General features: G+C 44.4%; 1 protein-coding gene across 4 annotated transcripts; it reads left to right on the top strand.

Annotated features, from left to right (window-relative positions):
* Positions 1–4,083: 4,083 nt before the first annotated feature.
* On the top strand, positions 4,084–22,487 carry axin2 (axin 2 (conductin, axil)). 4 transcript variants are annotated; one of them, XM_083765895.1, is made up of 11 exons: positions 4,084–4,216; positions 5,658–6,584; positions 9,190–9,330; positions 12,305–12,407; positions 14,306–14,446; positions 15,086–15,510; positions 15,683–15,829; positions 15,993–16,232; positions 16,500–16,601; positions 17,508–17,633; positions 20,507–22,487. In XM_083765895.1, exons 2-11 carry the CDS (start codon positions 5,752–5,754, stop codon positions 20,631–20,633), a joined length of 2,385 nt encoding a protein of 794 aa, XP_083622021.1. In that variant the 5' UTR covers positions 4,084–4,216; positions 5,658–5,751; the 3' UTR covers positions 20,634–22,487. The 4 variants fall into 4 exon arrangements, 3 of the variants coding, with proteins under 3 accessions (XP_083622021.1, XP_083622022.1, XP_083622020.1); XR_014569297.1 differs by lacking the exon at positions 4,084–4,216 and adding an exon at positions 4,588–4,796 and having other exon boundaries at positions 15,993–16,249; positions 20,507–20,642; XM_083765896.1 differs by lacking the exon at positions 4,084–4,216 and adding an exon at positions 4,588–4,796 and having other exon boundaries at positions 15,686–15,829.
* The last annotated feature ends 412 nt before the right edge of the window (positions 22,488–22,899 follow it).

The raw sequence follows: 22,899 nt of genomic DNA, 5'->3' as shown, positions 1-22,899 counted from the left end.
CACGCACGCACACACACACACACACACACACACACACACACACACACACACACACACACACACACACACACACACACACACACACACACACACACACACACACACACACACACACACACACGCTCTCTGTCTCTCTCTCTCTCTCTCTCTCTTTCCTTTCTTTAAGCCGCCTGTACAAACCAAAGTTAGCCAGCCACAAGTGTCGATTCAGCCACAAGTCCTATAACTTACTATTTTGGATGGGTGTTGACATCTACCCCTGGCCCATGCAAACAGAATGATGCTAATTGTCCCCCCCCCCCCCATACACACACACACACACACACACACACACACACACACACACACACACACACACACTCATTTTTCTTACTCCCTCTCCCATATTTCTTTCTGTATCTATCTTTTGCATTTTTTTATTTAATTTTTTCAATCTCACTCTGAGCCTACAAACAGACATTCACGCTTCTCTCCATATGGGCTTTAATTTGCCATTGTCCCCAAAGATATTCTTCGCTCAGGCTTGAGATAAAGGGATAATCACTTCAAAGGGAAAGCTAGGGGGGAGAGTGCCCCCTCCCTCCCAGCTGAAAGGAGAAGTGGACAATACGCTAATTGAGAGGGGAACTGATCACAGGGTCTGTTCAAAGAGATGCTCAGCCACACCCCCTCCCCTCTGCCCCCCTCCCTCCGATGCACTTAATTTTATTAGTGTTTATGGCGATACTTCAGCCAAAATTATCACTCAAACCAACCACGCTCTTTGAACTCCAAAATATTGGGTTATTTGCAATTAACCATAGCTTTTTTCTGTGCTATTTGGGCCTTGTGTAGGGAAAGGGTGATACATATGGGTAGTATGGATTTGATGTTTATGTTCAAACACATGTGCAATAATTACAGAGAACCTATATGGGGATGAGGGAGATCACCAATATAAATACTACATTATTGACGTCTTAGAACTGATTTATAGGCTACTAGGACATGATGCATTGTGAGCTTGTATTTATGCTATTTTCTGCAGGGGACACCATGATTGAGTTAGTAGGCTATACATTAGGCATTTCTCATTTTATCCAGCGAGGGTTTTTTATCCAAAATTGTGGTTACCCTCGCATGTCACAATTTAATTATGTCCATCGCCTCGTAGCCTTCCTTGACACCTGTAGGCCTACTTGGCAGAGTGAAGTGTGTACTTTCTCAGTGTTGTCTTAACGCAGGGTCTAATTAAAGAGGAGGTTCACTTCCGGTGTGCAGTGATATAACAGATGCCTTCCATTTCATCCCTAGCATCAATTAGCCTCCAGGTCACCCCATTTTTATTAGGGATCAATAGCCAAGACAGTGCTGGTGTTCTCATCCTGTATTGTGCTTTTAAAAGCATTCGAATCTTCCTGTGAAATGGTCAGGGCACACACAAAGGGGTCAGGGTAGGGTCAACATCAAAAAGGACCACTCTGGGTCTACTTTATAGCACCCTTACTGCTTAAACAGAGGAGCGGGCATTCAAGGGTCAACAGGTGTATAGTATAAAATTTGATTTTAAGATATAATGTTTTAGAAGAGTTGAAGCTGTATGCAGATCAGATTTCATTTTCAGCGGGAGGTTTGGCTATTCACAATATTTATCAACTGAAGTAAATGCTATAAAGGAGCTAATTCGATTGTGGTGTATAATGATTGAATTAGAATTCTGAACTTCAAATACACATCAAACAGCATGAATGGGAAGGGCCAAAGTATTTTCTGCTTATATGAAACATTCTATGAACAGCTTATTTTCTGGAAGTACAGGATAATTTGCCTGAACGTATCATCTTATCCTGCAAGTAAAAGTAAATCTACACCCTGCCAACCTTCAAATACTAGCATTAAAGAAGCTATTGCACAGATAGCAACTAGACTATGAGTTTAAAAGCTTACATTTAGACTTACTGTTCTATTAAGAGGCCCTTAACTTTACAGCGTGAATGCCTCTGACCCAATTTGTAATTTTGTGTTGCATTGCGCAGACAATGGGCACTTCCCATTCTGAAGTGTTGGAAGCTATATTGTGCATTTTGGGTCGACGATTGTTTGGATTGGTGGCAGTCATGTTTGTTTTACAGAACTCTCCCACATAAACAGTGGCTGTGGATGACCTCGGTACTTTTGCACACAGATAGTCACGCGCGTATATGTTCGCACAAGCATGCATCCACACACGCAGAGCCGCAGACACCCACATGCGCACGCACACAGACACATGCACAAGCACAAACACAAGGAATAGCCTTTCCATGAGTGTCATGACAGGTCTGTCCTACAGCCTAAAGATCAGATTTGAGAAACAAAGCCTAATGACAGATACACCTCACAGATAGACAACGAGGTAACAGGTAGAATATCATTGCTGTGGGTAGAAACCCCAAACCAAATCTTGTATGATCATGTATAGGGCAGTAATTTACCAAAAAGAATCAAAATAATCAAAAGGTTTCTGCTTGACAGTAACGACATGCCAGTGGAAGATTTGAAATAACTTGGAGCACATTGTTAGACTGGCCCTTGTGCAGGAATGGTTGAATGGTTGTCAAACATGGATCATATGCTGTTCCAAGACAACAAGAAAGTTGTGTTTGCATATGTTTGTTTGTTATTGTTTGTTTGTTTGGCTGGTTTTATTAGATACCAACAATTTGGTGAAGATGTGCAATATCTGAAAGTACAGTTATCTTATTCTTGACAACATGGAGAGCTATCTGAGGAAAGTGCCAACTCAATGACAATGTGTGTTCCTTGCAAGCAAATACTGACATGACAGACTATTTACTGTATGTCCTGCTCATATAACCATAACCATACTCAGTCTGCTCATATACCGATAGATTAATTTAATATTTTGCTATGTTCATTTTATTACAGATCACTCAGACCTGAATGTTCAGATGATTGAACTATGAGGGGGGAAATGATTGAAAACCGATTAAAAAAACAAAACATCAATCTAGGACACAGCTACAGACGAAATTAGATCATGTAGCCTATTTTGTAACTTCTCTTGTCCTGTACCATAGTGAGTTTTGTGAATTTGAAATTTCTGACTTATATAATTATATTTCCCCCTTTAAAGTTGATTTTCAACATCAAAGCGACAATATAGCCTTTGAAGTACCATGGGATTGGATCACTGTCTAACCCTCTCTAAGATTCTGCCACAATGACATTAGGGGAAGTCATGTGAATTAAAAGCCTGGAGAACACTCCTTGCCTTTGCGCTGTGTCCAATTTCAATCAATATAGCCATGCTATGTCATTTTGGTGTGGAACAGACACGTGTCTTGTGTTGACGTCTGTATATGGCTAACTCTGTGACTAATGCAAAACATATTTGACAATTACACTATACATGGTGAATTCAAAGAGAACCAGAGAACCATAATCCCCCAAATAGCTTTTAAATTCTAAAATTGTGTGGCAATTAGGCTATTTAAATTTCCATTGTAAATGTCACACTGTCAATTTTGTTGTGAGAAAAAAAATCTACATTGATTTCATTGTATTCCATTTTAAGACACTCTGTGGTTGTAGCAAAAGAGGCAACAACTGTAGCTATTTCATGTCTGTTTCCAAAGTTTATGTAGCAACAGAAGGATAGCGAGAATAATGCTGTCGGGGCGGTAGATCACTTACTTCTGACGTTCCAAAGCCTCGGGGAGTTGGCTCGAGATTGCCTGTCTTTGATAAGGTCCTTACAAACAAGTAAAAACTTTATTGTGTCAAAAAATATCGTGCCTGCCCTTATATGGTCCTCGCTATTGTTCTCTGGCATATTTAGAGCCCAATTTGCGGTATTGAGAACGAACGAAGGATCGCGAAGCGTTTTGCGCTGCTTGGCTCTTTGTGTCATCGTAAAATATGTTACGTTGTTTTTATGTATCTTTCGGGACCAGGCCAGCGGTTCTTTTACTTTGAAGTCCACAGTTAAACCCTCCTCAGCCCAGTTCGTTTTGAAATAGCCTAGAGGAGATCTACCGCCTGCGATAGGACTTGAAACACTACCTGGAGAAGGGAAACGCTTCTTTTTTAAATGGTTGTATTAAAAACACAACAACATATTTTGCAACGGAGAACAACACCAGCGATTCTTGGCATAACTCGCCGGGATACTTTTTGTGGGTGTATGTTATACTTTGACGTTTAAAATCAGGAAGGCTTCTCGTGAACATCGATGGTAAGTTGGAAAGAATGCTGTTCCACAGGCCCCCTCTCTTGGTCGCTTTGATGTGTTGCTGCAACGCTTTGAAGTTTAGGGAGCTGTAGCCAATGTTTGGTGTTGGTGGGCGACAAATAGGCTACGGTAAGGAGATAGATAAGTAGCTTAACAATCGTGGGGTATATACGCGAAATTGTGAATGTGTATCCTTGATTAAAAAAGAAGGTTGGAAGGGGAAAAAAGATTACTGTGTTTATGTATCTCATCATAGTTGGAAAAAGTGGGATGTATACCCCCCTCCCCCCTCCTCCAGTTTGACACCCCCGCTGGCTGATCTACATAGTAGCTGTGCGCCTGCCTCCTCTGAGGTCAGTTGTTGAATGGGACAGGGGACATTAAACTACACTAGTTGTTGTGTGCAGCCAGAGCGGACACATGTGTCACGATCTCTCCTGTGTTGGACTTGGATTACCGTTTGAAGAGTTTGGATTGTATGCATTATTTTCCTTCTACCCCGGGCGTGAAGTATCTTGAAGCCTTGTTGAACTTTATTTTCTGGACTCTATAGTGGATTTATTTTTCTTGTTCTTCTGAAATGGTATGTGAGGTTCTTTGTACGCTCAGCACGTTTATTTGGCGGTCGTTTAGATGGATATAACCTCGGTTTATGCTATGCATGTATAGTAGTTACATGGTTGTACGCTTGTGGAGAGTGCAGCATTAGGCTATAACATCGTTCTCAGTAAAGAGTCGCTGTAGCCTAATTCCATAGTTTGACGCTGATGTGCGCTTCCATTAACATTAAAATGTTTTAGATTGATATTTGAATCAAATTGAATGTCTCTTCATAACTTCCCTTGTAGTTCGTATAGGCGTTGAACCCCTAAACGGCACGTTGTAATAGCCTCACTTGATGTTTCGCTAGCGTTTACGCACGAGCGACTGGCTTCCCGTGGGGCTTTTTAGCCTGTAGTACATTATAACATTAAGGTCATTGTGCTGCATCCGATGGATTTCCACTCGTCTGCGCATCGCTGATTAACAAGGACAGGTGTTGGCTACGTGGGAATCGAATCTATTCATAATGCAGATAGGGGTAAATTATAATCGCTCCGCACATATTGGGAATTAATTGGAGTTGAAGCCTATGACACAGGCTCGTTAGAGAAACACGTGTAAGACTCAGGCTTCAGAATATGGTTTTGGTGGAGAATAAGGCTCCGTGAAATGATTGTTCTTGTAAAAAATGTTTTTGATGTGACAGATCAATGAATATTGAGAATGCAGGCGGCAGTTGATCTCTCATTTAGATTATAAATAGATAAATGAAACGAAAATGCCTTTCATATTTCTCTTTCTCTGTGAACCCGGCGAGGGGTTTGAAAGGACTGTTTACTTGATGTCTGCCTTTGAAGTTAGCGGGATCTGGCTTTGATTAGATCAATACTTTGTGTTCCAGAGTGAAGAGGAGCGGAGGAGCTCCCCCGCTGCTTTTAGAGAGTGAGAAGGATTACGCACGACGGCACTCTCACACTGCACACGGAGCTGGAGCCATGAGCAGAGCGCTTACGGAGCACATCATCAGCACTAGCTTCCGAGAAGATGCTCCTCGTCCTCCGGTGCCGGGGGAGGAGGGAGAGGCGTCATGCAACGGCCACAGCAAGTCTCCCAAAATGAGAGCCCAGAACAAGGTTAAGGATCTGCCCGCCGCGCCCCTCGGCTCCACGCCGAGGAGGAACGAGGATGGACTCGGGGAGCCGGAGGGTAGCGCGTCGCCGGACTCGCCCCTCGTCCGGTGGACCAAGTCCCTGCATTTTCTCCTGGGCGACCAAGACGGCGCTCACCTGTTTAGGACTTTTCTGGAGCGGGAGAAATGCGTGGACACCTTGGACTTTTGGTTCGCCTGCAATGGTTTCAGGCAAATGGACTTAAAGGATACCAAAACGCTACGAGTTGCCAAAGTTATTTTCAAGCGGTACATCGAAAACAACAGCATTGTTGCCAAGCAATTAAAACCCGCCACCAAGACTTTCATGAGGGATAGTATTAAAAAACAACACATAGACTCTTCAATGTTCGACCAAGCACAAACGGAAATTCAGTCAACCATGGAAGACAATGCGTACCAGATGTTTTTAACTTCTGACATATACCTCGACTATGTGCGCTCCGGGTGCGAGAACGCGTCTTATGTCAACCATACTAGCGGTCTAGGTAGTCTGAAGTTGATGTGCGGATACCTTCCACCTCTCATGGAGGAAGAGGAGTGGAGTTGTACTGACTTGAAGGCAAAGACGTTAGCGTCTGTGGTTGGACTATCTGCAAAAACTCTGAGAGCTACTGCTACTATCCGGACAGCAGCTGAAGTGCTGGAGAATGGATGCAGGTAAGATCTAGGCTATTACACTCTTGTGTCACACATCATGGATACATATGTTGATGTTTGTGTTTGGGAGCACATAACTGCTATCATCATTCATCCAACATTTGACTGTTATTCTCACAAATGCCTGTGAGAGATGAAGGCACCCGATCAAAGGGTCCCAAAGGAACATGTGTGTGTATGTGTGCCCTCTGCCTTGCAGTTAGTCAAAGGGGGATAGAAGGGTGAAGGGAGGGGTGGGTACAAAACATCAATGGATCTGGTCCTTCCTTTTAAGTAAATGGTGTCTTGCAGGCAGCCCTCTGCTGACTTGATCAAGTTTCCTGTGCTTTGAAACCTTTCCTCTGGTTCAGGCATGAATTCAGACACCAAATCCCAAGACTACTACGTATGTGAATATGTCGCTGTAAATTCCCATTACCTGTGTTAACAGCAAAATGTTAAATGTAAAATATCGTACGATATACACACATGCAGTTATACAGTATGAGCATGAGTATGAGCATGCGCACACACACACACACACACACACACACGGTATTGCTTCTTGGTCAAAGATGAAAGTGTTACTGCTGGAGGTGTTTCTGGAAAGCATTTGGACTTTGTCGAAAACTCGCCAACATATTGACTTAAAAGCTGGAGACAGGAGCCTTTACAAAAACTGCATTTTATGCATGAGCGTGCATCAAAGAGCACATTCAGAGTTTTCACTAAAATGCTTTGAGCATTGTCCACACAATAAAAGAAAATTCACATCTGGACGCAATTATCAGTCTGTGGTTTGACAGCGTCCTTTTTCTTTGAGTGTTGGAAGGAAAAGTGCAATTTGAGAATAATCCACACTTTTCCTGTCAAGTCACCACCAAAACTTTTTTGGGAGATTAGGGATTGAAAGTTGTGTCCAGTGTGTCATTTCAAACAACAAAACCGTGCAGACGCCTCATAGTGAATGCAACACTAAGTGTTTCAAGATTCATGAGATGAATGTGTGTTAGACACTGTTTGAAAGTGGCCTCATTGAGGCAGATACTGAAAGGCACTCCTGGACTGTTGACATGAGGGCATCTCCTCTGCTTCCTGGTGTGATCCGCAACATTAGAGTGTTTTGCCAAAAGTAAAGAGGGAGATAAAGACCCCTCCTTCCTCCCATCGCCCTCTCTCCCCCTTCCCCCCTGCCCCCTCGCCATCTCTTTAGGTCAACCAATTTCCATCTCAAACATGTGGAACTAATTTTGCCACTGCATTCTTTTTATTTTTTTTCCTGTTCTTCTTCAAAACCTCCAGCACTTTTCATCCAAACTGACAAAACAACAACAACAACACAGCCTAAACTCAGTTCAGCATCTTATAAACCACCATCCCAAACTCTGCTTGGGATGTGTTTGTGTTTCCCCCCTCCGTCCTCCTTCCTATCCAGAGCTTTTATCAACCTTTTTGGAAGGAAAAAAAAGGGGGACACAAAATAGAGACAGACTTAAGAGAGAGAGAGAGAGAGGATGGGAATGGGGAAGACAAGGAAGGGGGAAGGAGGAGATCATGAAAGAAAGACAAGCTATAGGGAGGAGAGGGTGGGGGGGTGCAGGGATCCCAGCTGTGCTAAATACCTGACTCTTTGCGTGGACCTTCCAAAGGTCAGGTTTGAGCTTGGGGCCTACGGCTTTAGTCATGCTGGGGTTCTCCTCACAACTCTCCCGGCTGTAGGCATTCTCATAAAGAATGAGGCCCTCTTCCCTCTCTCTCTTTCTCCCGCTCGCCCCCCTTCCTCCCTGTAAAGCTCAAGTTCCCCCCTCCTCTTTCTCCTTCCTCCTTGTCCACCCCCTTCACTACTGGAACAGGAATGCAACACAGCAGGAGAAACTAGAGAGAGAGAGAGAGAGAGACTTCAGAAAGGATGGGAGGGGGTTGCAAGGAGGGGCCCCTAGACTGTAGGATAGAAGACGAGAGAAGGGAGGGGAAAACACTCCAAGAAGAGTGAGAGAACTAAAGTGGAGCTTCAGAGAGTGGAAAAGTGTGAGAGTAGAGGCCTTGCCCAAACAAAAGGCTGGAGAGATAGCAGGAGAGAAAGCAAGGGAAGAAAGGAGGGAAGTGCTGTCGTTCATTCACATACAGCTGGGCTGCTCACTTCACTCCCCACCACACACACACACACACACACACACACCACACAGAGACCCTCCTGCACGATGGGGGAGGGGACATGAAAGAAAAAGAAAGAAAGAAACTAAGGAAGAAAGAAAGAAAGCGAAGCCACAGCCCACAACTCTGATACTGTTGTCACATTCCTGAGGCCCCAAAGTCTCATGAAAAATATTCTAATGACTTAAATCAACACAAACGAAAAACTCTTACTTTTAGTTTCAGTTAAGCATTACGAAAGGAACATTTCCATAGCTACAAAATAACAACTACACAGACAAACTCTGGGTGTTAATTTAATTCTGAAATGGATCTGTAAGCGTCACAAAGGAAAATAATTTACATAGCTGAGTATTCATTTAACCAAACACAGGATTTCACTGTTTGAAACCGAAATGATGTACAGTATATCCTCTGCACATCCACAAGACGACACAAGGAGGCACCAAAGTCTCCCTGTGCTTCTTTGCAGGTCCCACCGACGAGGAGACCCTGCCAGCCCTTACTTTGTCAACTCGGGCTACGTCTTTGCCCCCGCCACCAGTGCCAACGACAGTGAGATCTCCAGTGATGCCATGACGGACGATTCCATGTCCATGACGGACAGTAGTGTGTAAGTGCTTTATTTGGTTTTAGTTCCTACTGAACACCCCCTCCCCACACACACACACGCACACAACGTCTGTTTCTGTTTTCATTTCATCCTGCCCCGCACTGGAGAGATGACATAGCATCTTCAAAAGGCTCATTTCCATTCAGCTGACCCCCCTGGCCAAGACTGCGAGTTTTGAGAAGTTCCATGGTCTCCAAACTGGCCGGGATCACGGTTCAGTCAACACCTTTCCAGGAAAAAGACGACGAGGAGAAAAATATTTGGCAGTGTAGTTAAAAAAAAAGACTGTTTTTCTTTGGGCTATAGAGAGAGAGATCGTGCTGTTGTGAAAGAATGGTCTGTATGTAATGTATTTTAATTATCCTTGCTGATTGACTTCAGGTAGTTCTGTTAAAGTGCAGTTGTTGCAAGCGCCTCCAGGGAGATAACTCTGGGAAAGTCATTATGTCAAAAGACCGTTTGAAGTTTATTCTGATGCGTCTTGATGTGGGTGGGGGCGTTGCCTTGTTTTTGTCAAAGTCAAAATGAAGCAATCCCACCCACCCTTCTGACATTATATATATATGTGTGTGTGTGTGTGTGTGTGTGTGTGTGTGTGTGTGTGTGTGTGTGTGTGTGTGTGTGTGTGTGTGTGTGTGTGTGTGTGTGTGTGTGTGTGTGTGTGTGTGTGAGACATACATACATACATACATACATACATACATACATACATACATACACATATTATAGATCTAATCACTTTTTCTCTTTGAAGAGCTGGGGGCCAGGAGGGCGGAGGGCAGTCAGTAGGGAGGGAAATAGCCATTCGGGCCTTAAGACAAACTCATTGAAAAATGTTGGCACCAAATGAAAGGAGACTTACTCACATGGTGGTTCGGTTTCCTGCCACTGGCCTCTGCGGCATGCTGAGATCATGTGTCTGCAAGGCTTTCACGGGGGTTACTCATTTCTAGACCTCATGGACAACGCAGGAGGGACTCCCACTCTCCGGGCTGGGGCACCCCTCAAATTCACCTCCCTGCCCACCCCCTCGCCCCCCTGCCCCATCACCTCACCACAATCCCTCTCCTGCACCGGGGCCAATAGCAGGAGTGTTGAGGCTTGGAGTGCAAGGGAGTGAGAAAATAAAGTGCATGGGGCATAAAGGGCTTAACTGAATCGCTTTCAGCCTATTGTTAGGCGAGGGGAGCTTAGGGGGATAAGAGGGTGGCTGGCTGCTTTGAAAATGACTTGCACAACTGAATGAGAGATGCCCATAAAGTGAGGGTCCATGAAAGAGTCCATGGCTGTTTTCTCTTCCCCCAACCTGCACAGAGACTCTGGCTATCCGTGTCGCTTGCTGGATGATTTTAGGTTGACAGGAGAGTGTGGAGTGGAGTGTATGTATGGGATTCCGTTTTTTCTCGTTTTCTTTGGTGCCAACTGTTTGGTTCAGCTTAGAGTTCTTCTAAGCTGCTGAGTTTTGATTTTTTTGGGAAACAATTCCCATGATTCTTCCTGTGCCTTAAGGGTTCATGTCTTGAGGTCTCTAGGGTACCTTTTGTGAAGTATTGATTTTGGTAGCACGCTCCCCTTATTAGACGCTTGCTGCAACAAGAAGGTCGATATTGGCAGTTTGAAACTGCTACCCCCTCCTGATGATGTCATTCAAAGAGATATTATTCATAGTCCTTGAATAGATGAAGGGGAGGTGTTTAAAAAAAGACCTTATTAGAATGACATGTCTACATTATTACACAGCACCATGTCTCAAAGTCATTTTCACTCAGGAGTCCTCGCCAAGGTCTTTGACACAGAAAGCTCTCTCCCATCCTCATCCCCTGCTCTCCTCTCTCTCCGCCCCTAACCGATTGTAATAAAGATCCCAGCTTCTTCCTCTGCGATCGGGGGAACAATTTGATTAGTGTGTCCTTTTTTATAGTGGTTAAAAGGCACGCTGCAAATTTGAATCTCATTTCCCAGATAAAGAACAAGCAGAGTGGGATTTGGGGATGGGAAGGGGGGGGGATTTTTTTTCCTCCTCTTTTTGCTTATATCTTATTTATGGATTTACTTGGACGCTGGGGAATGCTGCTGCACCAACTTCAAACATTACCTTATCTTACAAACCAGCCTTTTGATGTTGCTGAGATCAGAGGCTCACAGCGGAGCGCTTGCCAAACGAAGATGGCAGCGGGCGCGTATGTGCATGAGTGTGAGATTTCAAAGAGGCAGCAGAAAAACTAGCGTTTGGGTTGGGTCAGACACTTCTGAGCAACCGAAAAGGCCATGATAATTGGCCTGGTCTAAATGGCAGCTCACTGGAAAACCTAGCAGACAGTGAAAATCAGTAAATGCAAACATTTCCAGACACTAGGATTCCTCACTTAATTTTCCCTACAATCATGTCAGCGCTACAGGAAGCTAGCAGCACTTAATGACTTAGCTTTACTGGGTCGTAAGGTCAGGGGATTGGTGCTGAGTCTGACCTATGGCTTGCTTGTTTTTCTTTTTCTTTTTTTGGGGGGGAGGGGGGGGTGTCTTTTTTTTGTTGATGAATATCCACCTTCAATGTAGACTGATGTAAACTTAACAATGGGGCTCTTCTTTGAAGCTTACCGCTTGGATGTTTAGCATATCACTACCATTGTCATGGTATGTTTTGTTATGTGTTTTTGTTTCCCTGGCTTCAAGGGCTCCCAAGCCCTTTGATTTGGCTGTAATGTGCCTAGTGGGTGGTTACTGGGTGGTGGTGTTGAGCCAGTCACTTCAGTGATGACGAACTGACTCTGCAAGATTCTGTCCACACAACCACTAGCAACTGTTGCTGCATTACTAACATTGTTGTGTGGGAGCCATGAGACGTGTATGATTCACAATAAATAGGTGATCGAAAATATGCATTTAGGATATAGTTGGTTATTATATATTTTTGAATTAATCTGTACTAGGCTATTTGGGAATTAATCTGTAGACTGTGTCTTTTACTTTACAGTGATGGTATCCCTCCATACAAGATGGGTACTAAAAAGCAGATCCAGCGGGAGATGCACCGCAGTGTCAAGATCAATGGCCAGGTTTCGCTCCCCCACTTCCCAGTAAGTCCTACTACACTAACACATCATCTTCTACTCATCTACTGTGTGTGGACAGATCTATTTTTTCCTTTCTTTTTAGCTTGAGTCAAACTTTTACACGCTGACATACAACTGGGTCCTGATTCCCTCGAGGACTTGTGTTTTATGTTTTCAGAGCGCATGTTGTGATGGAATACTATATTGTATTCCCCCCACTTGTTTTCATAACCAAAAGTTGGGGCAAATGAAAGGCTGAATTTGCATATGACTTTTTCTCCTACAGTCTTTGCCTTGTCTTTGCCATGCCTCCCAAACCCCCGTGTCTTAGTAGCTTAGTAGTCAAACATAAAGCTGCGTCTCCATCTTTAGTAATTTATATTCTATGGTCTGATGGTATGGATTGCCAAAAACAACAGATTTTCTTGATTTAGCATTATAATTTTATTTTGTGAAGCCAATAATGATTGTCCTGGTGATGATGATGATGATGAGGAAGAAGATAAGGTCAGGTTAGTTCCTGCTTTGAACCATGCAGATTAATGACCCCTTGCACTGAGGAGGCCAGGCAACTTAAATAACAGTGCCTGGCTTCCCATTATTTTGGCAATCCTTTAGTTTACCGCTTCTCTCATTCCAGTGCCTTTTGGGTAAAATGTGTAAAGCTTGTAAGGTTTTATAAATCTTCTTAAGTTTTTTAAATGGAAATAGGTTAAGACCTATTGACAGAATTGACAGATGTTAGGTGTCTCTGAGTCAGGAAAATAAATATCACAATTTATCTTGTGTGTTTGTGTGCACTCACTCACACGCATGTCCGAGGCGCATGCACATTTTCTGTTTTGAGTCCGTTTGTGCGGTCTGTTCCTCTTCCTTTCTCCCCTCCCCTCCCTCTCTCCCTCTCTCTTTTACGCTGCCTCTTTTCCCTTCCTACTTTCTCTCCTTTAATGTCTCCCTCCTGATTTGGAGATGGCTCTGTCTCCCATGATGCACCAGCCCCAGGCAGCAGGGGCTCTGTGCGGGGCCGGCGCTCCTTTGCCAGCAGCCCCGCTTGCCTTTCTTCTCCTTCCCTTTATCGTCTCTACAAAGAGATGAGAACAACAACAAAAAATAGTCAAAATCAAGAAAGCCAGTGTGCCAAATAACAAAAAAGTAAGTTAGAGAGAGAGAGAGAGAGAGAAGCTAGTGTATATAGTTAAATAAAAAGGAGGATAATGTGACTAGAGAACCTCAGAGCTGCCCTGCATGCAGTCAAGAAATAAATTACTACTTCCCCTTAGATCTCCTTAGTATTTGACTCCGCTATCCCCCCCACCACTCTACGTTCAACCAAATCTCAATCCTCTCCTTTTCTTTTCTCTTCTTGCTTTTAATTTTGTTCCCCTCTTTTCTTCCCCTCTTTTCTTCCCCTCTCGCTCTCTCCCTCTCTTTGCTGTCGATATCGGGCTTTTATTATGAGATTTAAAGCCGCATGTCCCTCCCACCCCTAGCGTGCGTTTGATGTTTGACAAGAGCTCTTTGAAGTGTGCTGACTTCAGAGGCTAGCTAGCTGATGGCTCGCTCGGGCTACAGAGGGTGCAGGCGGGGGGCCTACCCTCCGAGCGAGACCAACTGCTACCCCGCCACCGCTACCCGCTTGTCTCTTGTTTTTTTTTGCCCAACGGCCTGGCATTGCCAAGGGCACTGGGCACAAGATCTGGAGTGGGGGCAAGATCTGGGGCAGGGGTAGGGGGGGAAGGCGAGAAGTTTTGGGTGAGCTTGAGGGTAAGTGCATCAGGATTAGGCAATTTGTTTGGAACAGGAGCAGGCATTTTTTTGTGGAATGAGCTAGGATTAGGACAGTGGATTAATACTCCATATTGCAAGGAGTCACACAGGCAGTCTATAATGTGACCTTCCTCCTCTCATTGTGCGCCCTGTAGAGAACACACAGGCTGCCTAAGGAGATGACCCCTGTTGAACCCTCTGCCTTCGCTGCCCAGCTCATCGCCCGGTTGGACAGACTGAAGAGAGAGCAGGACACCATGAGCTCACTGGAGGAAAGACTGCAACAGATCCAAGAGGTGAGGAAAAAACACAGTACACGCACACACAAGTACCCCGTTCTATTTTCATATTTGTAAAATAATATTTAGGATGACTATGACCTGGAAATGTTACATGGACACCACGTGAAGAAATTAGCATCATTGCAATAAAGATAACTGTATGCTAGCTTTACATGTTGAATAACAAGGAAAAAGACAAGGGAATTGGAAGTCTGTTCCGCTGCAGCTACTTCTTTGTCTCCCGCTCACCCCTCCACCATTTCATCTGGAGGAAGTTTGAAAGTTATGTTTCTTGACACACTTGAAGTTCCTTCAAATAGTTAGCGCTTAGCTACTCTCCAGTGGCGCGTTTGCTGAATATGTGTAGTGCCAGTCTCTTTGTGAGGCACAGGCACACTCTGTATTATAGATGAAGCACCCGCAGCCTGTTAGCGGGGATAACAGTGAGGCAAAAGAGAAACTCAAATCAAGTTACCGAAGCGTTTGCTCTCTCTGACTTCAAAAGGCGATAGATATACATTGGTGCTAGTTGAGATATAAACTTCTCATCTCACTGCTTCAAAGACTGCCTCCGACATGTGTCTTTTAGTCTATGATAGGTTGTTCAGCTTCCTAAAGACTTTTTCTCCTGTCTCGGTGTGATTGCTTGTCCAGGAGGAGGAACGAGAGGAGAGTGGTGACCTCCCCTGCGGCCCCTCCCTCCACCACCCGTTGCTTCCCCCTGGCGGCCAGTGTGACGAGGACCCACAGGCCATATTAGACGAGCACTTATCCCGCGTCCTGAAGACACCCGGGTGCCAGTCGCCGGGCACGATCCGGCACTCGCCGCGCACACGCTCCCCAGAACGGGCCAGCACCTCGGTGCCAGCTGGCCACGGGTCCTTCCTCGGCGCTTACCCTGGAGCATCAAAAGTCCTGGTGGCCGGAAGGCAGTCCACGAAGCACATCCATCACCACTACATCCACCACCACCAACACGCTGGGGCCAAGACCAAGGAGCAGATCGAGGCTGAGGCGGCCCAGCGCGTGCAGTGCCTCTGTCCTCCCGGGGGAGCTGATTACTCCAACTTTAGCCCTGTGTAAGTAGGACTTCAGCGCAGTACTGTGCCTAGACCAAACTGAACAGCTAGGTTTTACCAATGAAATTGGTCAAGTTCTGCTTCTAATTTAGTCTCTCTCTCTCTCTCTCTCTCTATCTCTCTCTCTCTCTGTGTGTGTGTGTGTGTGTGTGTGTGTGTGTGTTATAAACAGCAGCCACTCTAGCACTTTGTCCAAGCGGCCAGTCAAGATTGGCGAGGAGGGCGTGTCAACGCTGCCCCTGGACGCCACTGACCGCTCTCAGAATGTTTGGCAGTGGATCCTGGAGAGCGAGCGACAGGGCAAGCACAAGCCCCACAGGTTAGTAACCCGACCCCACACACACACACACACAACGACAACAATCCTGAACCCACTAGACTGGAGTTGCCTGAAACACATAACACATAACACTGATAACATAACCCTGGAACAGCACCATACAGATTCCTTTGCTAATATATTGATCTCTTCATCCCAACAGCACTCAGGGACTGAAGAAGTCCCATCCCCAGGAAACATCCCCCAAGACCCTGCCCAGCCGGACCCACTCGTCCTGGGGCGGGGGTGGAATAGGCAGCGGGGCTCACCTCCGAGCACACCACCCCGGCCACCCCTTCATCCAGGACCCGGCCATGCCACCCTTGCCCCCACCCAACACCCTGGCACAGCTGGAGGAGGCTTGCCGCAGATTGGAGGAAGTGTCCAAGCCTCCAAAACAGAGGTACGCAAAACATCAATGTGAGCCTAATTTTTTATTTGCCATCCCATTATGGAATTCAATGTTTATTTAGGGTAAAATAAAATGTATGCCAGTTTGATTAGGGTAAATTATGTTTAGGGTAATGACAACGTAAATCATCAGGCTGATTACTGCCCTTGCTGCGCCCCTCACTTCACACGTGTGTGATTTTGTAATTTTTTATTAAATTAGCATTCAGTCTTTATTAGAATACCATGTTGATCAATGCTGATAATGTGTTTCTGACAGGTACTCAGCAGTGGCCAGCAGCCTTCAGAAAGACAGGAGTCACCCTACAGCAACCTCCACTGGAGCAAGTCCTCTCGCCAGCCCCGGACTTCATACAGACGAGTAAGGACCGCTTCTGGTTCTCTACCTCTCTTTAACCCTCTGCTGGCATTTCTCGGCGGCTTGCCATCATCTCATCATTCTTGTCTTTTCTCGCATACTTTTCGTTTCTTTGTTTTGTCTAGCTTTCTACACACACACACATACAGCACAGCCACTTGTAAAGCCAGATACTTCATTGTACAAAAATAACTGATATTCAGTTGATATTCAGTTTTCAGTGAGCAATGTGGTCGTATGATGAAGTATAAATTAGGTGAAATGACCCCTCTCGGGCCTCTCCTTCTGAATTTGTGTTTTCATTCTCACTCTTTCTTTTTTTCTCCTTCTTGGCCTTCCCTTCAAAGAGAGACGTTGTGAGTCAAAATAAGTATGAGCTTTGAACTCCTCCTCTCTGGCTTTTAATCATTCGAGATTAAACATGCCTTAACACTGTCCTCTAACTGAAGACCCTCCCCACACACAGCAGAATAACATTTTTGTAATTTTGGAATAAGAAAAACGTTTTCAGAAAACGTAGGTCAGGATTTAGAAGGCGTTTTTAGAATCGGCCTCAGTCGATCCTAAATGGGTATACAGTTTAGACACTGGTAGTATGGTTAAGGTGGTTACCTGTGCAACTTCCTTTGTGGTGGACAAAAGGTAACGTCTTGGTGTAGCACCACCTACAGGAGTGTTAGCAAATCAACTGGCAACGTCAAATGGATGCAACAGTCTTTCATTTTCTGTGGCCTTTTCTGAGCATACAAAGGAAGAGCAAGGCAGTACTAGTTTAGTAATTATTAGCCTATACACATTCAGTAAAACAAACTAGTGAAGTTAACTTCCATGCTAGGTCCAAACAGATCTTCTCTTTCTCCTTTCAGGCTTTGCTCTGCTCACCCATGTATGTTTCTCTGTTCCCTGCAGGTCCAAGGAACTGGTGGTCACTTACTTCTTCTGTGGTGAGGAAATCCCCTACCGCAGTATGATGAAGACCCACTGCCTCACCCTGGGACATTTCAAAGAACAGCTCAGCAAGAAAGGCAACTACAGGTGAATATTGAGAACACATAAAGTGCCGTTATCCAATCCATTTATGAATGTGAAATTATATTCATGTTAGGAATGTTCAGGACTGCACAAGCGCACCCATGCGTGCACGCGTTTGTGTGTGTGTGTGTGTGTGTGTGTGTGTGTGTGTGTGTGTGTTTATGTCAGCTGTGTGAAATGGAAGAAAGGAGTCTGGGATCATTCACTGTACAGAGAGGAAGAAGGGGGATTTTTTTTCTTCTCTTCAGTACTGGAGCTTTTTCCCCCCCTGCTCACATCTGGTACTGATTTCCAGGGTAAGGCAGCCTTAATAAGTATGGCTTTGAAGCTTGGGCCCTTTTATTTTGTGCGCAAAGACCATCGCAAGGCCATCAAATTCCTCCTCTATAGTTTTGCATCAGGCGTCTGTAGTAGAACCACAAGCACCTTTCGCTGTCGGACACAATAAGAATCTGCTCGTAGCAATTAACACAGGATGAATACTGACATTTGAGCCTCAGATATTAGTCAGTATGTAGTTATGCCACGGTAATGACAAGAGGTAAAGTCCAAAAAAATGGAATATCCATTCTGCCAGGTGACACTGCCAGCTGACACTTCAGGCATCACATAAACTCTGCTGTACTGCGTGGCACGTCACTCCAAAGACACAAGGGTGGTATGGCCATGACATCAACATGCAGTTACAGCCACATCTGCTTGTTAGGCAAGAGAGAGAGAGAGAGGGAGGAAGAAGAAGAAGGGCCTGGAAACAAGTCGCTGCAACCCCCGCCATCCCATAACTCTTCAGCGAGTGCAGAGAGGAAGAAAGAGAAGGAGAATGGGGGTTGCATTCGAAACGGCTGGCTTTAATGGCAGCAGAATGTGTGGAGTTGGTTAATTTGGACATGGCAGCAGTACAGCAGAGAACAGTACCGCGCCGCTCTGCCAGACGATATTGGTGCCAGATGTTGCAAAGAAAGAAGAATCTTGCCACAAAAAAACATGTTCCAATGGAAATACTTCTCTCCTCTCATTCTGTCTCTCTGTCTCTCTGTCTCTCTCTTCCTCTGGAACAAAGTGATGTCTTTGAAGTATTTGTTAGTAAGGATGTAGCATTTTGCTCTGAAGGAGAAGAAAAAGTGATTGCAATTAAATCAGGAAGGCAAATGCTCCTATTTGGCACGAATAAAGGCACTGACTAATATGTCCTGTCCGAAAAAATTCAGACAATCATCTAGAACACAGATTGCAGTATTTTCACTTGTTGAGTGTCGTATCATCCTAAAACAAAACTACCAACGTCATCCTGTTTTTTTTCGATCCCCCACCTCATCCTTCAAATAGTTAATAGCCACATACTGCAAAATCAGAGACACTTGCAGCTGTGTAACGCACCCTCAACATTCTCTAAAGTTGGCCAAATATTTCACTCGTGTCTAATTACAGTCAACGCTGAAAAGAAAACCGTATGTGCGTACATGTTGGGGTGTCCCCCCTCCCTCCCAGTTTTTCATGTGTTGTTTGTACGACTCCGGGCTCAGCACACACTCATAAAACGCGGAGAGGAAAAGAAAAAAATAAGCTTTTTCGGAATTCCTCGGCGCAGGCACACATCCACACATGGGCAAAACGAGGCATTTTTCCATTACAAAGCTTATCATTAAATCTCCCCCTGCTGATCCTTTACTGGGTTTAAAGCAGAGAAGAAATCATTAGGAGCTCCGTGAGACTTCACAGTCACTGGGACCAACCTAACCCAGAGACTTTTCCCCTTTGTTTAAGAAGAACATTGGGCTAGTCAAGATGCCTCCATGACCTCCAGGAGACTGTCTGAGTGGTCACTGCCCCCTGTCGCTGCCCCTCAGGCTTGGCCTGCGTCCAATCCATCACACCCACTTCACCCAGGGGGTGCGGCCAGCAAAATGCCTCCTCTCCTGTTTCCTTTTTTTTAAACCCCTGCTACCTTTCCTTCCTGCTCTCCTTTTCGCTCCCTTTTTCCTCTGTTCTCGCCTGGCGATCGGAAAGCTGCCCGGAGTAAATCAAGAATGTATGTGTATACTAGTCAGTGTGTGTTCACGAGTGTGTGCGCGTGTGTGTGTCCTGGATTGTGCTCATGTGGTGACAGGCAGACTCTCAGGCACCTGAAATGTCAACGTGTGACAGAAAGGCCCTTCATTTGACAGCGGGCCCAATTAGAAGCCAAGCAGACACAGAAAAGGGGGGAGGGGGGGCATTGCTAAAGAGAGGGAGGAGGGAGAGAACAGCCTTAAGACAGCCTCTAATTAACCCTTCAACTTTAATAAGACCTTCCAGGACAGATAGGCATCTGCAGAATGGCCAGCAGTCAAGTTGAACAAGTGGATGAGGATACATACATACACATGCACGCTCATACATGCGTGTGTGTGCACACACACACACACACACACACACACACACACACACACACACACACACACACACACACGCACACGCACATGCGTGTGCAGACACTCAGGCTGCTTCTAGTAGCCTGAATTATCATAGGGAGTGTTTTGAGGTGAGGGGGGCTCTATATATGTTTGTGCAGTGATGTGATGTGGAGTCAAGCTTTTCCTTTGAAGTGTGGAGGGACGGCGTTGAACGCAATGACTACGTTGTTTTGAGCAGGACTCATTTCTAGCTCTGAGTTGTTGTTTGCACCTGAATTGGACAGAAGGTAATTGTGAGTGCTGAGCGTCTTTGTGGAAATAGCATATATACAGTAGGTGCCTCAAAGTCATTAGGCCGAAGACATACCTGTGTGTACATACCTGTGTGTGTGTATATATATAGTTTTAATGTGTTCTTAACTTCTTTGTAGTTTTTCTTTCGTCTTCTAATCACAGACTTTTGTCTGGTTTCTCTTGTCTCAGGTACTACTTCAAGAAGGCCAGTGACGAGTTTGAGTGCGGTGCCGTGTTCGAGGAGGTGTGGGAGGACGCCAGCGTTTTGCCCATGTACGAGAGCAAGATCCTGGGCAAGGTGGAGAGGATGGATTGACGTCGCCTTGCTGCGTGTGGACCAATGAGTGCCCCCCAACCCCAAGTCGCGCCAACCAAATGCCAAACCGTTGTGAAGAAACCTGAGCAAATGACTAAACATTTTTTTATTGCTCCAGACTTTTTGTTTTGTTTTGTTAAAGTCTATTTCTTAATATTAAGCTAAACAGAGTTAATATATCCAGCACAAGAGGAGTGATTGAAGGAAGACGAGCCAATGAAGTATGCCGAGCCCAGAGGAGGCGGCGCCACCCCTCCCTCCTTGACTTTTCTCAGCCAATCAGCCTTATAAACACAAGGGAACGACGCTAGAGACTTAAAGAGATGGCGATGATGATTCAAAGCCTGTGGGGGTGAAACTCCACCTCTTAAAATAAAATAAAATAACCACTGAAGATGCAGATGACTGTTTCTGTGACACGAGTGACTGAAGTTGTGCTCCATGTTGGCTTCCATGGCCAAGTGCAATGGACTAATAAGCACCGGAGAAGCCTGCACAGCAGAGTGCTGTGACACCAACCTGCTCTTAACGTTGACACTAACGTTACAAAAAATGTCTGTACGTGTGCATATACATACATTGCATATATGTATATATACATGTATTATACTATATATATATAGAGAGAGATGCTTTTTGTCACAAGTTGAAAGTTTTTATGAGTATTTATTGATACCCTCTCCAACCCGCATCCCCTCCAGACCTATCCCAACCCCCTTATGCCATCTTAACCTAACCTGTGTCCCTCCCCCTTTCCCATTTCCAGCCAATGGGCAAGCTGCTTTGAGTTGGGAGAATACTGTGGTGATTATGTTGTTTTTGTTTATGTTTTTGGTTTCTTTTCTTCTTTTTACTTGACGTAAGAACATGACACTAGCCTGGCATCGCCCCATAGCCTATAGTCGTATCTGACCCAACAACCTTAGCGGTGGTCTTCAGTAAGGCTCACTTCCTCCACTGTTGTAATGGTCAACCCCAGTCTTATATGCTGCTGATAATTTGTACTCATATATTAGTGTTAGTCACAATAGTGCGCTCTCTCTCTCTCTCTCTCTCTCTCTCTCTCTCAGTCCAGCAACAGAGCTCAATATATTTTGTTGTGCCTTTGTTTGTAGACCAGGCATTGCACAGGGGAATAGAAGACAGTTACAATCCTTACAGAGAGGGAACCTGGGAGCACAAGTTCTACCATCGTAATATAGTGACAACATTTATATCCAACACACCACAAAAAATACTTTGGTGCTAGAAAGAACCAGTTTGAGACACTGAAAATGACTCCTCCAGAAGGTTGCAGTTAGCGTGTCAAAACAAAAGAAAATTGAACGTTGAAGAAGAAATGTTGGTTAAAAAAAAAGAAAAGAAAAAAAACGTTGAATGTTATTACAATAACACCATCCTGGAAATATAGCTGAGCTCCTGTATACATTGTAATTATGCATTTTGAAGTATTGATACTGACATTGATAATTCAATGCACACATACAGTACACACACAAGATACACACACACACACACAAATAAATATACTATCGCTGGTGTTTTATGAAAACAGCACCTGTGCCTACATGGATATCATACCATGTGTTACCCTGTTTCAGGGTTTAATATATATCCCTTGGTTTTCAGAAGGGTCTTATGTTGAAAAAATATTTTTATGGTTTTAATAATTATCATGTAATCATGTTTTGTTTTTACATCATGGCCTTTTATTGTTTTGTTTTATTTCATTCTATCTAAACTGTAAATTATACATTATATAAAGAGTTTCATTTAAAAATTTACATGGACCTATAATTATTGTAATTATTGAGAGATGTAGCCTTTATTAAAGTTTTATATTTTTCAAATTAAGGATTTTGTGTCTGGTCGTTTGTCCACTATCAACAGGATCAACTTATGTTATTTTAACACATTACATTAAATTAAATTGTTTGAATTTATCTACCTTATTCTGTCACATCTCTTCATTAGATTATTAAGTAGGGAAAATAGCTGTGAACTTGCATATCAGCTATTTTCACTACTTTGGGTCCACTCCCCAGCAAAATAAGTTGGGGAACCACTTTTCTAGCTATTCTAGAGGTTGGATAGGCCAGTCTTGCTAATATACTTCCAGCTCTCTGTTGTGTTGTGTAGCATCATTGCTCTCAACAGAAAGCTAGTAAACCATCCATGTAGCAGAGATGATTTATAGTTAGCAATGGATTTGTCATCTAGGAGGATTATTAAACAAATTGAGCCCCCATGTACCTCGCAAAAATGC

The sequence above is a fragment of the Protomyctophum parallelum genome (genome assembly GCF_964188405.1).
Source record: "Protomyctophum parallelum genome assembly, chromosome: 5".
NCBI lineage: Eukaryota > Metazoa > Chordata > Actinopteri > Myctophiformes > Myctophidae > Protomyctophum > Protomyctophum parallelum.
This window is presented reverse-complemented; position numbering and strand designations above follow the sequence as displayed.

Bases quoted from the DNA above. Each gene is read 5' to 3' on its own strand.
- axin2 (XM_083765895.1), top strand. From the start codon at position 5,752: ATGAGCAGAGCGCTTACGGAGCACATCATCAGCACTAGCTTCCGAGAA. The intron at 14,447-15,085 runs GTGAGGAAAAAA...TTGCTTGTCCAG, and splicing joins GACTGCAACAGATCCAAGAG to GAGGAGGAACGAGAGGAGAG. The intron at 15,511-15,682 runs GTAAGTAGGACT...TGTTATAAACAG, and splicing joins TACTCCAACTTTAGCCCTGT to CAGCCACTCTAGCACTTTGT.